The 15,329-nt window shown below is 66.9% G+C and overlaps 2 protein-coding genes across 2 annotated transcripts in view; one reads left to right on the top strand and one right to left on the bottom strand.

Annotated features, from left to right (window-relative positions):
• Positions 1-4,101, top strand: part of CCM2 (CCM2 scaffold protein) — a 56,889-nt gene extending 52,788 nt beyond the window's left edge. The window contains exons 8-11 of the mRNA XM_065883807.1: positions 1,209-1,266; positions 1,614-1,752; positions 2,457-2,595; positions 3,581-4,101. Coding sequence (XP_065739879.1) covers positions 1,209-1,266; positions 1,614-1,752; positions 2,457-2,595; positions 3,581-3,861 — 617 coding nt within the window. The 3' untranslated portion in view covers positions 3,862-4,101. The remainder of the gene's footprint in view (positions 1-1,208; positions 1,267-1,613; positions 1,753-2,456; positions 2,596-3,580) is intronic.
• A 1,630-nt stretch (positions 4,102-5,731) lies between these two features.
• NACAD (NAC alpha domain containing) lies at positions 5,732-15,153 on the bottom strand. Its single transcript, XM_065884356.1, has 8 exons — positions 15,087-15,153; positions 7,254-12,947; positions 6,995-7,107; positions 6,839-6,913; positions 6,296-6,442; positions 6,068-6,214; positions 5,836-5,958; positions 5,732-5,746 (listed from the first exon to the last, which is right to left on the bottom strand). Exons 1-8 carry the CDS (start codon positions 15,151-15,153, stop codon positions 5,732-5,734), a joined length of 6,381 nt encoding a protein of 2,126 aa, XP_065740428.1.
• Positions 15,154-15,329: the final 176 nt, after the last annotated feature.

The following is a 15,329-nucleotide window of genomic DNA, read 5'->3' as shown; positions in this document are numbered from 1 at the left end:
TCACCACGACTGAGCAGCTTCAGCCACACAGACTTACTGGTCTCTCACGGTTCTGTAGGTTCGAGTCCACCGTGGGCCTCACTGGCTCAAATCAGGGTGCGGGCCAGCGGCCTTCCTCCTGAGACTCCGGGGAGAAGCTGCTTCCTGCCTTTTCCAGCTTCCCGCGGCCTTCCTCCCTCCACGGTCACAGCCATGGTGGCATCTCTGACCTCCTGTTGTCGCAGCTCCGTCCGGCCCCTCCCCGTCCACACCAGAGGGCCCAGGGCACACATCGAGCCCCCTCAGATAGCCCAGGGCGTCTTCCTGTCTCAGGGTCAGCTGCCCAGCAACCTCTAGCCCCGTCGCCACGTCACCTGGCACGTGCACCTGGGGTTTGGACGGGAGCATCTTGGGGCCATTACTGTGCTCACTGCACACTCCCCTCCTACTGCCAGAAACGTCCTCTTTCTCTCCCTGTTCCCTCCCCACCCCCACGTTTTCTGATCCCTTTTCTCTTAAAGCTTCGCTTGCTGCGTGTGGTGGTGCCTCGGCGTCCCTCCTCGTCTGTGTCACACGGACCTTAGGTCATCTCTTTGGTGTTGCCCAAGTAGCTGCTGTGTACCAGGTCCTTTGCTGGTCTGAGGGTCTCAGGCACCCTGAGGCCCCGTGTCTGTCCTCGGGGAGCAGCCATCCACGTGTGGAGCCTGGCTGGGTCCAGGTTGGGGCTCAGACCTGCCAGCTCTGATCGTGGCTTCTGCCCTCACCAGCTGTGTGGCATGGGGCAAGTTGCATAACCTCTCTGATTCAGTTCCTCATCTAAAAGTTGGAGCAGTGGTGATACCTGCTGGGATCAGAGAAGACAAAGTAGCACAGCCCCTAGGACGCTGCCGGGCGTGGTGCCCACATCTACCAGTGGTGCTTCTCTTGCCCCAGCCATTGGGAAGCCCTCTCCAACCCTGCCACGTGGCACATCCTCCGAGAACCGGAGCATTGTCCCACCTCCTGCCCAGCCCTGCAGCAGGTGGCGCATCTCACAAGACCCCCAGGAGGAGCAGGCACGGGTGCAGCCCGAGGGGTGCACCCCGGGGGCCTGGCCGGCTCTGCCCATGAAGGCCTGCAGGTTCCCCACCACCAGGGCTCTGCGTCTCCTGCTTAGAGCTTGGACACTGGACTCAGTGCCCCCTCCCTCACGTAACCAGAAGCTTCTGTGTTCTGCACTTTCTGCACAGACGACTCTTCCACAAAGGTGGACATGAAGGAGTCCTATGAGACGGAAGCCAGCACTTTGTGAGTACCCCGCCCTGGTGGTGCCAGTATGGCTGCCTGGCTCCACCCTCCTCGTCGGTGTCCCTCCCCCTGCCCCCGCCCCCTTCAGGAGCCTTCCCGTCAGTGGGCTCCCCAGGGTCACACCAGTGACATCATCACTCCACCGAGACCCTGCTAGGCTGAGGGCCCCTGCTGGGTCCTTCCCTGCACGTGCCTTTCTCTGTCCGGCCCGAGCCCCGCCCTCCATGACAGGCCCCCTCCTCCTCTCAGACCCTGGCCCTAACTGGGCCCCCATGGGGGGTCGAGGGTGCAGGCACGGGGCAGGGCTGGGGGGCCGCCCACCCACGGCTCGGCTCGCGTCCTTGCAGCTCCTTCCCCGAGTGTGCGCGTGCAGGCGGCGCGTCGCCCTTGTCCTTCTGCACGCAGACGGCGCCCCACGCCAAGACGGTCAGTGAGAGCGAGCTGAGCGCCACGGCCGCCGAGCTGCTGCAGGACTACATGCTCACGGTACGCTGCCCGCTGCCGCCGCCGCCGCTGGCAGGAGACCCCGGCCCCAGAGAGCCCACGTGCTCTAGCAGGCCTGTGCTGGGGCCAGCGGCGCCTTGGGGTTAGAATCTCCTTGCGGGGGTGGGGTAGGGCCGGGGAGGGGAGGATGAAGGCGTGCTTCTCTGTGGGTGGGGCTGGGGGTGAGCGTGGGCCCCTTGCTTGCAACTGGGCCTCGCTGCCTTTCCCACCAGGTCAGTCTTCAGGGAGGGCGTGAGTTGGCCAAGGCCTGAGCATGGGGGCTGCTCTGGCCTCCGGGGCTGGACCACAGGCCTGTCCCTGGGTCTCTGGTGGTGGACGGTAGCGGAGGACCGGGTCACTCCCTGGAAGGGCCAGATGGGCCTTGTCATCGCTCAGCAGATTCTTTTACCCCTATCCCCCGACCTCACGTGACGTTCTCATTAGAAACTCGGTCAGCTGGCTGAGCATCACTGTGGGCTCCAGGGCGCTGGTCGCTGCCCCCCGGCAGTGGTGTGCAGACGCGCCCTCTGCCCGCTTGCGGGCAGCCTGGTCAGCCGCGCCTGCAGGTTGGGGCGGACGGTGCGGGCTCCCCTCTCCCCTGCCGGCTGGAGCCGTGGAGCTGCAGGTCCTCTGGGGTCACGTGGGGTGTGGGCAGGGGGGCGGCAGCGCCGGTCACCACCCCGCCCCGGGCCCGGCTCTCTCGGCAGCTGCGCACCAAGCTGTCATCGCAGGAGATCCAGCAGTTCGCGGCGCTGCTGCACGAGTACCGCGACGGAGCCTCGGTGCACGAGTTCTGCATCAACCTGCGGCAGCTCTACGGGGACAGCCGCAAGTTCCTGCTGCTCGGTGAGCATGCGGCGGACGGGGGCGCCGTGAGGAATGGGGCCAGCCGGCGAGGCTGAGTGATGCGGCTGGGAGGGGCCTGTCCCAGTGACGGGTGGGGACCTTCCCCCGGGGAGGCGGGAGGGGGCCCATGGGAGCCAGACTGAGGGTGAGGTGGGCGCCGCGCTGCCTGGCGAGCGCCGGGGGAGGCTCTGCAAGGAGGTGGCGCTTGTGCGGGTTTGGGAGGCGGGGCAGGAGCTTGCTGGGGGTGGGAGTGAAGACGCCATTCCCAGTGAAGGGCAGCCTTAGCCGAGGCCCGGAGCTTAGCACGCGGAGTCAGCACGGTGGGCGGGTGCTCAGGGCCTGCCACGGACAGGGCCTGCCACGGACAGGGCCTGCCACGGACAGGGCCCTGGACGGTTGCCCAGGCGTGCGAGGCCGGTAGCGCCTCTGCTTTCCCCATGCTGACCCCGGAGAACACGGCTGGTTGACGGTGGCTGGTGGAGGCTCCTGGGTCCTGGGCTCTGCCCCCAACGGTCCGATGAGGGTGCACTGCTCATGGGGGTGAAGGGCTGGAGGCGGACCTGCTGCATCCAATCCGAGCTCTTGCTGACCCCACTGCCCCCTGGAGTCAGTCGCCACCCGACGCTGGGGTCCACAGCCCCTGTTCCTACTGTCCTCACATAGGAGGGGGTCTCTGTCCAGGAAGTGGGTGGTCAGCCGGGCGCCGGGAGCACAGCTGGGCGGCGGGGCCCAGTGCTCGGAGCCCTGCGCCAGCCTCCCCTCCCCTCCGCTCTCTCCTCTCCTCTCCTTTCCTCCATCTGGAAACCTGTGCAGTGGGGCTTCTGTGAGGACTGAGGGGAGTGATGCGAGGGTGTGGCTCCCGGCCCACGCCTGCCCCGCTGCAGAGGCAGGGCCGGGCTAGACGCAGGCGGGTGGTGGGGTGGCTCCCCCGGGCTGTGGGCTTTTGTGCAGGAGCCGCAGGGTCAGGTGTGCCATGTGTGTGCAGGTCTGCGGCCCTTCATCCCTGAGAAGGACAGCCAGCACTTCGAGAATTTCCTGGAGACCATCGGGGTGAAGGACGGCCGCGGGATCATCACCGACAGCTTCGGCAGGTACCGCCGGGCCATGAGCTCCACCTCCACCTCCACCTCCAACGGGAACAGGGCCGCGGGCAGCTCTGACGACCAGTCCGCACCCTCAGAGGGGGACGAGTGGGACCGCATGATCTCGGACATCAGCAACGACATCGAGGCGCTGGGCTGCAGCATGGACCAGGACTCGGCCTGATGGCACCGGGACCCCTGCCAGCCGCCCTCCCCGCGTGGGGCCCCAGGCGCAGGTGGCTCTACTGTGAAGGAGGCACCCTGGTGCTGGGGCGGAAGGCCGCACTGCGCCCCCCTGCATGCCACCCTGCCTCGGGAGGGGGTCTTGTCAGCCAGACCCCGGACAGCTGTCATTTTGCACATGACGTTTCTATTGAAACTCTCAGAGACCTTAAAAGAAGTTTACCGCAATGTGAATAATTTATCTCTGCTTGCTAGCGTGTTCCTGCTCCAGTGGGGTAGGAGCTGGGGTGTGCGCTCTGGCCTCTGTCTCAGACCCGCATGCCCAGGCTGGGCACAGTGGGCTGGGCGCTCATGCCCGCTGCCTAAAGGGAGGGCCTGATTTGGGGTTGTGGACACAGGGCAGAGAGCAGGTGTCCTAAGCACATGTGGACGTGAACATCAGGCCCCTGCTGGCGGGACCTGGGCACTGGGCTGTCTGAGGGGCGCTGGCTGTCCTCCCCCAAGCCCCAGTCCCCGGCTCTCATCCACAGTCATAGTGGTCTCCATAGCAGACCTGCACACCACCGCTTCACCGGAAGTGCCGTCCCCACCCTGAGAGTGCGTCGTCTTAGAGCCCAGGGTCGCCGGTCGTCAGGAAGGCCAGTGGGGGCACTGTGCCTGCCCCTTCAAGGCCCTTTGCCTCGTTCCCCCCTGGGCTCAGCCCCTCCTGTGCCCTTAGGACATGGGGAGGCAGTGGCGGTGACCCCAGGGCAGGGCCGTCGGGTTGCAGGCTGGGGCCTGGGCACTGCTGTGTGGGCGCGGGAGGGCCCAGCTCCAGGACTGCTTCCTCGCCCGCAAGACGCCTGCGCGTTGCTGTGAGGCCCCTGACCGCGTGTGCGGGAAGCACCAGGCTCAGCAGGGTGGGTTACTTGAGCCTGCAGGAGGGAGGGCAGGGCCGTGGGCTCGCGGTGAGGCCGTGTGGGGACCAGGCAGGGGTCTGCAGCCCCCTAGGCTCCCCCCTCTTCTGAGGGGCGGGGCAGGATGGGAGGAGGGGTCTCACACTTGGCTCTGGCCCTGGCTCTCCTGGAGCTGCTTGTGGGCCTGGGTTGGGCAAAGCTAAGGGAGACCGTGGTTAGGTGTTGTCTCTAGGCGTGTGTGCAAATCGACCTGCCCTGGAAGCATCTGGAACAGCTAAAGATAGCCACCTAGTCTTTAGAGGGGCCGGCATTTCCACAGCCCCCCATGGGCTTGCGCACGGAGGGGACCTGGTGTCCCAGGAGTGTCCTGTGGCCAGTCAGGAACTGCTCCTCCTTTCCGGGGGCTCCACCCACACATGGCCTCCCACTTGGTGGTCTCCCTCTTCTGTCCTGGAGCGTGGCTTCCACCCTGCGGATCCCTGGCCTTTGTAGGAGAGAGGAGAGGACACGGGGAGGCTGGTGATTCCTAGAGCCGGGCCGTGGTGAGGGGCCAGGAACTTTGGGGCATGAACTGCTGAGTCCCTGAGCAAACGCTGCCTTCCTGCAGCTGCTGCGGTTCAGGGCCGCTGCAGAAAACTCTGAGCCCCTGCGTCTGGGGAGTTCCTTCCGGAAACTGCAGTCCCCAGGCCCACACCTGGGGCCGCACCCAGGTGACCGGACTGCCCGCAATCTCTGGGCAAGTTGGGTGCCCTGGGACGTGGGGGAGGGACCACCACCCTCTGAGACTTGGGGGAAGGACCGCCACCCTCCTCGGGGCCTGCATGGCTTCAGGAAGCATCTTCACGCTCCCTCCAACCCGTTTAGCCAGAGCCTGCGCTGGGCGAGCCTTTGGAGGAGCAGAGGCGATGAGGGGACACCGGTTTATTGAGCAGCAGAGCTTGGGGGCAGGGGTGGAGCCAGGTCTCTGGTCAGCAGCTACATTGTCAGCTCCTGCCGGAAGCACACAAAGAGAGGGTCACATTGTGTGAGGCCACAGCGGAGACGGCAGCAAGGCGCCTGCGAAGGGGCCGGCCACTCACCATGATGGCGTTGACGATATCGCTCTGGTTGTCCCTCAGGGCCCGCACGGCCTTGGCCCTTGACACGTTGGCCTGCGCCATCACCAGCTCAATGTCCCGAAGCTCCAGCCCCGTCTCGTCCACCTGGAGCGGGGCAAGCAGGGAGGTGCTGTAGCGGTCCCCTCCCCCGGGAAGAGGCCCCCAGCAAAGCTGCCCCCCTCGCGGGGCTGGGCCCTGTGCCCCTGGGCCTCACCTCCTCGTCGTCGTCCTCTTCCTCCTCCTTGCACTCTGGCCTCACCCTCGGCCCCGGCGCTGACTCGGGGACCAGGGCGGAGGGCTCCGAGGGTACCTTGAACTTCTCAGCCGCAGCTCTGTGCACCTGCTGAGACAGGTCCTCGATCTGCAGCACAGAGCACAGCTGTCAGCCGAGCCCACGCCTCCAGCCCCCACCCCGCGCCCACGGCCGGCCGGCCGGGTGGACCTTGGCCTCGCCGAAGACCACGTAGGTGTCCGAGGCCGGGCTCTTGAAGACGTCAGGCTTGGCGATGACAAAGAGGATGTTCTTGGACTTCTGGATGGTGATCCTGGTGACCCCCTGGATCTGTCGTAAGCCCAGCTTGGACATCGCCTGGGGGCACAGCGGTCTCAGGCCCGGGCAGCAGCCCCAGAGGTCCCCGGTGGGGGCTGGGGGAGGGGGAGGCGGCGCACTGCCAGGATCACGAGGGCTCTGCCACTGACTCCCGGGGACCCTCTGTGGACCCCCCCCCAGCTGGCCCCCCGCGTGTACAAGAGGGCGTCGGCCCCGGGCTGAGAGGCCACGTCAGTTGACAGCCCAGGCCCAGTTACTTGCACGAGGTGTCCCGTTACTGCCTTTACCAATGGGCCCCTGCCAGTGGACTTCATCGGCCGTGGGGTGCGAAGGGGTCCCCTTAATGCAGCCAGCCCCAGTCCTGGGTGCTTGGGTTGCTGGCCAGCCTGGTCCCTCCCAGTGGGGGGGCAGGGTCCCAGCAGGGCCCCAGCCCACCTTTCGGGCCTTCTTCTCACTGCGGCTCTGCTTGACTTTGGTGACGGTCTCCTCGCTCCCGCCGCCTGCCGGGGCCTGAGGAACAGAGGGGTCTGAGCACCCGAGGGTGGGGCTTGGAGCCCTCCCAGGGCTGTACGTGCCCCCGCGGTTGGGCACCTGGGCTGGGCACTGCGCGGTCCGCGGTCCCGAGAGGTCCTGTTCCTCCAGCTCGGCCGACGACTCCCCATGGCTGTCCGAGTGCTGGCCGGAGCCCAGAGCCTGCGGCGAGTCTGAGGACAGGGCAGGTGTGAGGGTGGCCTCCGCCTTCTGGACAGGGGCCTGGGGGTGAGCAGCACTGGCTCTGCACCAGGGGGTGGCGTCCCCACCCCTTGCAGCCCCCAGCTCAGGACACTGCTCCAGCCTGGATCCCCCTCACCTTCTTCCAAACTGTCCTGGTCATCCTGCTGCTTGGCGGCTGGGAGCCCTCGAGGTCCGGCTGGGCTCCGGAGCCCAGAGCCAGGAGGCACTTGGCAGGGGGGCGAGATCCTCGAGGCCAGGTCTTTGGCATGGGTAGCCCCCTTGGGGGCCGCCTTGGGGCTGAGGAGTGGGGAGTGGGGCGGGAGGCTGACCTGCCCGGCCCCGGGGGGATTCTTGGTCCCTGAGAGGGCAGCCACCACCCGCTGGGCTCTTGCCCGTGGTGGTGGGAGTCCCAGAGAGCCCAGGGGCTCTGCGCCCTCCCCCAGGTCTTCCCCGGGGACCTGGCAAGGGCAGGGGGCAGGGGGTGCCGCCGGGGGTGGGACTGTCTGCATGAGGACACCAGGAGCAGAGGACTCAGCGCCCTGGATGCTGGCTTGGGGTGCACTGGGCAGGCCCCCTAGGGGGTCTTGTGGAGGCTGCGGCGGAGAGGAGCTGAGGACTCCCAGGGCTGCCCGGGCCTGCTCTCCGCTGTGCAGGCCGCTCACGGGCTCTGGCTGCCTTGAGGGCGGTGGAAGTGCCAGGGCAGGATCTTTGGGACAGCTCCCTCCCAGCCTGGGTACAGCCCCTGATGGAGACTCTGGGCAGGAGCCCAGCCCAGCCTCTGAGGCCACAGCCACGGGAAGCCTGGGCCCCAGGGCGGCCCTTCCCTCCTCCACTGGGCTTGGGGGCCCCACCTGGCCAGCCTCCAGGCTGGCAGCAGGACATGGCTCTGGGCTGCAGACGACTGCCTTTAGAACTCCACGCCCCTGGTTCTCAGCCCCCGGGGCCTCCTTTAGGGGCGAGCTGGGCTCAGCTCCATCACCCCCTTGCCCACGGGCATCAGGACAGGCTCCCTGATCAGGTGCCAAAAGGCCCTTGGCTACTTCCTCCCCACTGGAGTCAGGCTCAGGTGTGTCTGGGGCCTCCGTGGCAGGCTCAGGTGTGTCTGGGGCCTCCGTGGCAGGCTCAGGTGTGTCTGGGGCCTCCGTGGCAGGCTCAGGTGTGTCTGGGGCCTCCGTGGCAGGCTCAGGTGTGTCTGGGGCCTCCGTGGCAGGCTCAGGTGTGTCTGGGGCCTCCGTGGCAGGCTCAGGTGTGTCTGGGGCCTCCGTGGCAGGCTCAGGTGTGTCTGGGGCCTCCGTGGCAGGCTCAGGTGTGTCTGGGGCCTCCGTGGCAGGCTCAGGTGTGTCTGGGGCTTCCGTGGCAGGCTTGGAAGGGCATGCATCTCCGTCCAAGGTTATCCGAGCATCTGCAGCTGGCTCCAGGCCACCCAGATGGATCTGATCCAAGGCCAGAGAGTCTGATCCTCCAGTGTGGTCTGGGTCCCTTTTCTCAGGCGCTGGCCTCAGTTCCAAAGTCTTGTCTCCTTTCTGTTGGGCTGTGGTGGCCATGGGCTCTGTCCCTAGGGTGTAGCCTGTGTCAGCCTGCAAGGCCTGAGGGCTGGCCTTGGTGGCAGGTCCTTGGCTAGAGGGGAGGCCTGCATCCTGCAGGAGCAGGGATGCCGTCAGGTCCACTTCTTCCGACTGGGGTTCAGGGCTGGCCTTGGAGGCCAATTCCTGGCCCGAAGGAAGGCCTGCACCCTGCAGGGGTGGGGATGCAGTCAGGTCCACTTCTTCCGACTGGGGCTCAGGGCTGGCCTCGGAGGCCAATTCCTGGCCCGAAGGAAGGCCTGCATCCTGCAGGGGTGGGGATGCAGTCAGGTCCACTTCTTCTGGCTGGGGCTCAGGGCTGGCCTTGGAGGAAGATCTCTGGACCAAAGGGAGGTCTGCATCCTGCAGGGGTGGGGATGCAGTCAGGTCCACTTCTTCTGGCTGGGGCTCAGGGCTGGCCTCAGAGGCAGGTCCCTGGCCAGAGGGGAGGCCTGCATCCTTCAGGGACAAGGGTGCCGTCGGGTCCACTTCTTCCGACTGGGGCTCAGGGCTGGGTTCGGAGGCAGATCCCTGGACTGAGGGGAGGCCTGCATCCTGCAGGGACGGGAATGCCGTCAGGTCCACTTCTTCCGGCTGGGGCTCAGGGCTGGCCTTGGAGGAAGATCTCTGGACCAAAGGGAGGTCTGCATCCTGCAGGGGCTGGAATGCTGTCAGGTCCAGTTCTTCCGGCTGGGGCTCAGGGCTGGCCTCAGAGGCAGATCCCTGGACCGAGGGGAGGCCTGCATCCTGCAGGGACAAGGATGCCGTCAGGTCCACTTCTTCCGACTGGGGTTCAGGGCTGGCCTCAGAGACCAATTCCTGGCCCGAAGGAAGGGCTGCATCCTGCAGGGGCTGGGATGCCATCAGGTCCACTTCTTCAGACTGGGACTCAGGGCTGGCCTCGGAGGCCAATTCCTGGCCCGAAGGAAGGCCTGCATCTTGCAGGGGCGGGGATGCAGTCAGGCCCACTTCTTCCGGCTGGGGCTCAGGGCTGGTCTTGGAGGCCAATTCCTGGCCCGAAGGAAGGCCTGCATCTTGCAGGGGCGGGGATGCAGTCAGGCCCACTTCTTCCGGCTGGGGCTCAGGGCTGGTCTCGGAGGCCAATTCCTGGCCCGAAGGAAGGCCTGCATCTTGCAGGGGCGGGGATGCCGTCAGGCCCACTTCTTCCGGCTGGGGCTCAGGGCTGGTCTCGGAGGCCAATTCCTGGCCCGAAGGAAGGCCTGCATCTTGCAGGGGCGGGGATGCAGTCAGGCCCACTTCTTCCGGCTGGTGCTCAGGGCTGGCCTCGGAGGCCAATTCCTGGCCCGAAGGAAGGCCTGCATCTTGCAGGGGCGGGGATGCCATCGGGTCCACTTCTGACTGGGGCTCAGGGCTGGCCTCGGAAGAAGATCCCTGGACCAAAGAGAGGCCTGCATCCTGCAGGGACAAGGATGCCATCAGGTCTACTTCTTCTGGTTGGGTCTCAGGGCTGTCCTGGGGGGAAGATCCCTGGCCAGAGGGGAGGCCTGCATCCTGCAGGGGCAGGGATGCCATCAGGTCCAGTTCTTCCAGTTGGGTCTCAGGGCTGTCCTGGGGGGCAGATCCCTGGACTGAGAGAAGGCCTGCATCCTGCAGGGGCAAGGATGCCGTCAGGTCCACTTCTTCCGACTGGGGCTTAGGGCTGGCCTCGGAGGCAGATCCCTGGCCAGCGGGGAGGCCTGCATCCTGCAGGGGCAAGGATGCCGTCAGGTCCACTTCTTCTGGCTGGGGCTCAGGGCCGGCCTCGGGGGCAGATCCCTGGCCAGAGGGGAGGCCTGCATCCTGCAGGGGCAAGGATGCCGTCAGGTCCACTTCTTCTGGCTGGGGCTCAGGGCCGGCCTCGGGGGCAGATCCCTGGCCAGAGGGGAGGCCTGCATCCTGCAGGGGCAAGGATGCCGTCAGGTCCACTTCTTCTGGCTGGGGCTCAGGGCCGGCCTCGGGGGCAGATCCCTGGCCAGAGGGGAGGCCTGCATCCTGCAGGGGCTGGGATACCATCAGGTCCAGTTCTTCCGGCTGGGGCTCAGGGCTGGCCTCGCGGGCAGATCCCTGGCCAGAGGGAAGGCCTGCATCCTGCAGTGGCAAGGATGCTGTCAGGTCCAGTTCTTCCGGCTGGGGCTCAGGGCTGGCCTCGCGGGCAGATCCCTGGCCAGAGGGAAGGCCTGCATCCTGCAGTGGCAAGGATGCCGTCAGGTCCACTTCTTCTGGCTGGGGCTCAGGGCCGGCCTCGGGGGCAGATCCCTGGCCAGAGGGAAGGCCTGCATCCTGCAGTGGCAAGGATGCTGTCAGGTCCAGTTCTGGCTGGGGCTCAGGGCTGGCCTCGCGGGCAGATCCCTGGCCAGAGGGAAGGCCTGCATCCTGCAGTGGCAAGGATGCTGTCAGGTCCAGTTCTGGCTGGGGCTCAGGGCTGGCCTCGTGGGCAGATCCCTGGCCAGAGGGGAGGCCTGCATCCTGCAGGGGCAGGGATGCCATCAGGTCCAGTTCTTCCAGTTGGGTCTCAGGGCTGTCCTGGGGGGCAGATCCCTGGACTGAGAGAAGGCCTGCATCCTGCAGGGGCAAGGATGCCGTCAGGTCCACTTCTTCTGGCTGGGGCTCAGGGCCGGCCTCGGGGGCAGATCCCTGGCCAGTGGGGAGGCCTGCATCCTGCAGGGGCAGGGATACTGCCGGTTCCACTTCTCTTGGCCCGGGCTCAGGGCTGCCTGCAGCGGCAAACCCCTGGCCTGTTTCTTCCTTTAGGTTCTGTAGAGAGTCGAGGCCCGCCTCTCCCTTCGAAGTCGGGGGCTCTAAGCCTAAGGCAGCGCCGTCTCCCTCCTCCAGGGACTGAGGTGTGATTGTGGCAAGAGGTGCTGGTCCCATGGTGGAGCCTGCCTCTGCTGCCCAGGCCCGAGGGGTCACCGCAGTGAGGCCTGGGGCTTTCTGTGGGACGTGAGGAGCCATGGCAGCAGCGGACACCTGGCCTGGAGCGGGGCCCACCCCCGTTATATCGGAGATGGGTTCCTGGCTCTTGGCAGCCCGGCCAACCTCTCCCTCGGACACCCCAAGAGTGGGCTCGGGGCCCCAGGAGGCGGCCTCACCAGGACTGTCCTGGAGCAGGGTGGTGGGCTGTGCGTGGGGCTCCCCGCTGTACAGTCTCTCATCGTCACCCCCCGCGTAGGAGGCCGAGTCGGGGTCAGAGGAGGCGGCCGAGGTGTCATCTCGGAAGGCGAAGGCCTCGTCCATGCCCTCAGTGATGGACAGGTCGGACAGCGACTGCAGCGAGGACGCGAACGTGCTGTCGTCCTCGCCTTGCCCGGCCAGGTCCCCGCTGGGGCTGGGGGCCTCCTCCTCGCCCTCCTCCGCCTGCTCCTCTTGTTCTTCCTCGGGGGGCAGCGGGGTCACCTCGACAGCCTCCACCTGGAAGATTAGGCTGCCCTGGAAGGGCAGGAGGGAAGCAGGGATCATCGGGTCGTTGGCCAGGAAGTCCAGCTCGAAGAAGTGGCCCTCCTGGCCCCAGGAAGAGCTGCTGTCTGCCGAGAGGCTGGACTCTGGGGACGAGGTGTCCGGGGTCCCGGCAGGGGGCAGCTCCCTCTCATCGGCCACAGACCCAGGTGGGGAGAAGCCCCAGCCTGAGGGCACATCCAGCCCTTCAGCCGGGGCCTGCAGGCTCATGGAGCAGGATGGAGATGAGGCCCAGCTGTCCCCGTCCGCCGTGATGTAGGAGCCCGAGGGTGAGGCTGGCGGTGAGTTCCCCAGCTCAGCCTGGGCATCCTGGGCATCCCTGTGGGGCCCGGGGCCAGGGAGCAGGGTGGAGGCTGTCTCCGTCGGGGTGGAGGGAGGGGTGAAGTAGGAGTCGGAGTCGGGGGCAGGGAAAAGCACAGGAGGGTCACCCTGAGAACACAACTCGGGGGGTGGGTTCAGGCTGGCGTGCCCACCCTCCCAGTCCCTGAGCTCTGGCAGGGTTGCCCTGGGCAGTGGGGATGCCCGGCACGTCTCCTCGCCCATCACAATCCGGGGCTCCAGGGAGGCTGGGAGAGGACCTTCAGCAGGCCGAACCTCGGGGGGCCCTGGGCTGGGGTCGCCCTCTGCCTGGACTGCCCAGGCCGAGGGGGCGCGTCCCGGCCCTGCATCCCAGCTGGCTCCGTCAGGCGGGGGCCGGGCACCCGGCTTGCTGGGCAGGAACGTGAGAGCTAGGGCACTGGGCTTAGGGGTCAGGACACAGTGCTCCAGCTGGTCCCCCCTCGGGGTGGTAGCCGCAGCCGCATCGCAGGACAGATCTGTGGAGAGAGAAGGGCGTGAGAAGGGCAGGCATCTTCCCTGAGAAGCAGCTCCCAGGCTGCAGCCGTCCCTCCCTCAGACGGGAGTTGAGCACAGGGCTGGGGGCCCGCGGGGGTGGGTGTCCGCTGAAAAGAGAGGTCACGCGAGGGAAAGGCGATTGCTGTGCCTTGGGGAGGATTTCCAAGAGTTCTGACCACGGTGAGCAGCTTGAGGTCTGGCTCTTCTCCGAGGTGCTCAGTAAAGATGAGACCAGCTCCCGTCGCCTCAGACACTAGCCTGCTGACTCCTTGCCCGTAATCTGCGCTGCCTCGGCTGGGCTTGCCAGGAGACGCCTGCTTATGACCTCCCAGGTCAGTGGGCCCCCAGGGAGTAGGAGGCCTGCACTCCACTCAGCTCTGGAACATTCCAGATCTCACGCCTGCTGTGAAGTGGGGCTCTTGCTTCTCTGCCTCATCTCTCCCCTTTCCTCGCTGCCCGCACCCGAGGCCAAGCTGTCGGGGTCTCCCTGGGCTCCACCCCACCCCTGTTCCCAGAGCTGTCACGTGCACGAGGGGAAGCAGGGGCCACAGCGTGTGGTCCTCAGGCAGGACGTCCCAGCTCAGCCAGAGGCCGTGCTGGCAGTGGTGCTCGCCCTCCGGGGAAGCAGAGGCGGCCCTGCCCTGCCCTGTGTGCAGCTGTGGGGGCCTGAGAGAGCGTCCAGCTGAGTCTCCACGGTGGCAGCCGCCCCGCAGGGCTGGCAGGCCTGGCTCCCTCTGCCAGGGACATCTGTGGGGCGTCCCACAGCAGTGGACAGGGGCTACCCAGCCCCGGCCACATTCTCTGGAGGGTTCCTGTTCTACCGTGCTCACCCAAGACCTCCCACAAGTACATCTCCTGTGCCTCAGCTTCCAGTATGCAAAGGGGAGAGTGTCTGCCAGGATTAGAGGGGAGCTTACGCAGGGGCAGCCCCCTCCCCAGGCTGCCCGTTGGCTGCAGCAGTGGCAGAACCTGGGCCCTTGGGCCACACTGCTTGGGGTGCTGGCGTGGCTAGGGGGTCCTGAGAAGGGGGTCCTTTGGGTCCACTGGAGTGTGATGAATACCTAACCCCAGGAGGTGGGTGTGGCAGGCAGGGCTGGGTGCTGGAGATCAGGCTCTTGGCACTGAGCCTGGCGTGGTACCCCTGTGCACCGCACTAGACTCCAGGGCCCCAAGGCAGCCAGAGGGTGAAGCTGGGCCAAGGGGGCAGAGGAAGGGAAGCCAAAGGTCAAAGGCTTTTGTGCCTCATTCAAGGTCGCCAAACAGTCCAAGCAGAGCCAAGCAGAGCCAGCCCCACCGGACCCAGAGGGGGCCCAGGCCCCTGGACCCAGCCCTGGTTTCATCCCCAGAGGACTTCTCACCCACAGTCAGGTGCCCTTGGCCCTCCCGGAGCCTCACATGGCTGACCTCCTGTCCGGTGGCCATCCCTGGCTGGTTTTCCCAGGCCCAGGCAGATTCCCTCCCATACTTGCTGACTGAGTCTCTCCAAGGATTCGGGCCTGCACTCCAGGGCTACTGCTCCCCAGGCCATGCTCCCCCAGGGCCTCCCACGTTCCAGACCTCAGCCCGCACCTCCAGCTTCCCCAGGCTCCAGCTCCAGCCCTGTTCCTCCCTCCTGAGCCAGGACCAGTCGCCAGCCCTGAGGCGGCTCTCAAGCATCTGGAGGGGCGGGTGCCCGGTGCATCCCCAGTGGCCGGGGTGCAGTTGACAACCCGCAGCCTCCAGTCCAGAGCTGCAGGGGCCGCGAGGCCCCTTGCTCCCCCAGACAATGGGGCGCGGCAGGGGACCCTGGCGGGGAGCACACGGAGCCCTGGACGCTCGAAGGCCTTCAAGTCGCTTCTGGCTCCTGGAGGACATCCCTGCTCCACCCCGCCCTTCCCTGCAGTCCTGAGTGGGAGCCAGAGCTGGGCTAGGATTCCGGTGCCCGGAGGGGCTGGGGACCAAGGAAGGGGACGGAGCGGGGATGGAGAGAGAGAGGGACGGAGAGAGGGCGGGGAGCGGAGAGGAAACGGGGACGGAGATGGTATGGGGACAGGGACGGAGAGAGAGGTGTGGAGAGGGGACGGGGACGACGGGAGGGGTTGGCGGAGACACACGCAGGCGGGAGAGCCCCGCGGCCTCACCTGTGCGGGGCCCTGTTCCGCCCGCCTCCGGCAGCAGCAGCTCGGCGCGGGCAGCTTCCCCCGGCATGACCTGGCCGTACGCCCGTCCCTCCGTCCCCTGTCTGTCCGTGAGTCCGTCCCGCGGAGCCTGCGCGGCCACCGCCCCTCGGCCGGGGGGTGAAGGGGGTCAGTGGATGACGTCAGCGCCGCCCCGCCCGCCCAGCGCTCCGAGTGAGCGTGCGCGGGCGCGCCAGGCACTGCGGT

The sequence above is a fragment of the Phocoena phocoena genome, chromosome 9 (assembly GCF_963924675.1).
Source record: "Phocoena phocoena chromosome 9, mPhoPho1.1, whole genome shotgun sequence".
In the NCBI taxonomy this organism is placed as follows: domain Eukaryota; kingdom Metazoa; phylum Chordata; class Mammalia; order Artiodactyla; family Phocoenidae; genus Phocoena; species Phocoena phocoena.
The sequence above is the reverse complement of the archived record's forward strand: the minus strand, read 5'-3'. Positions and strand labels throughout refer to the sequence as shown.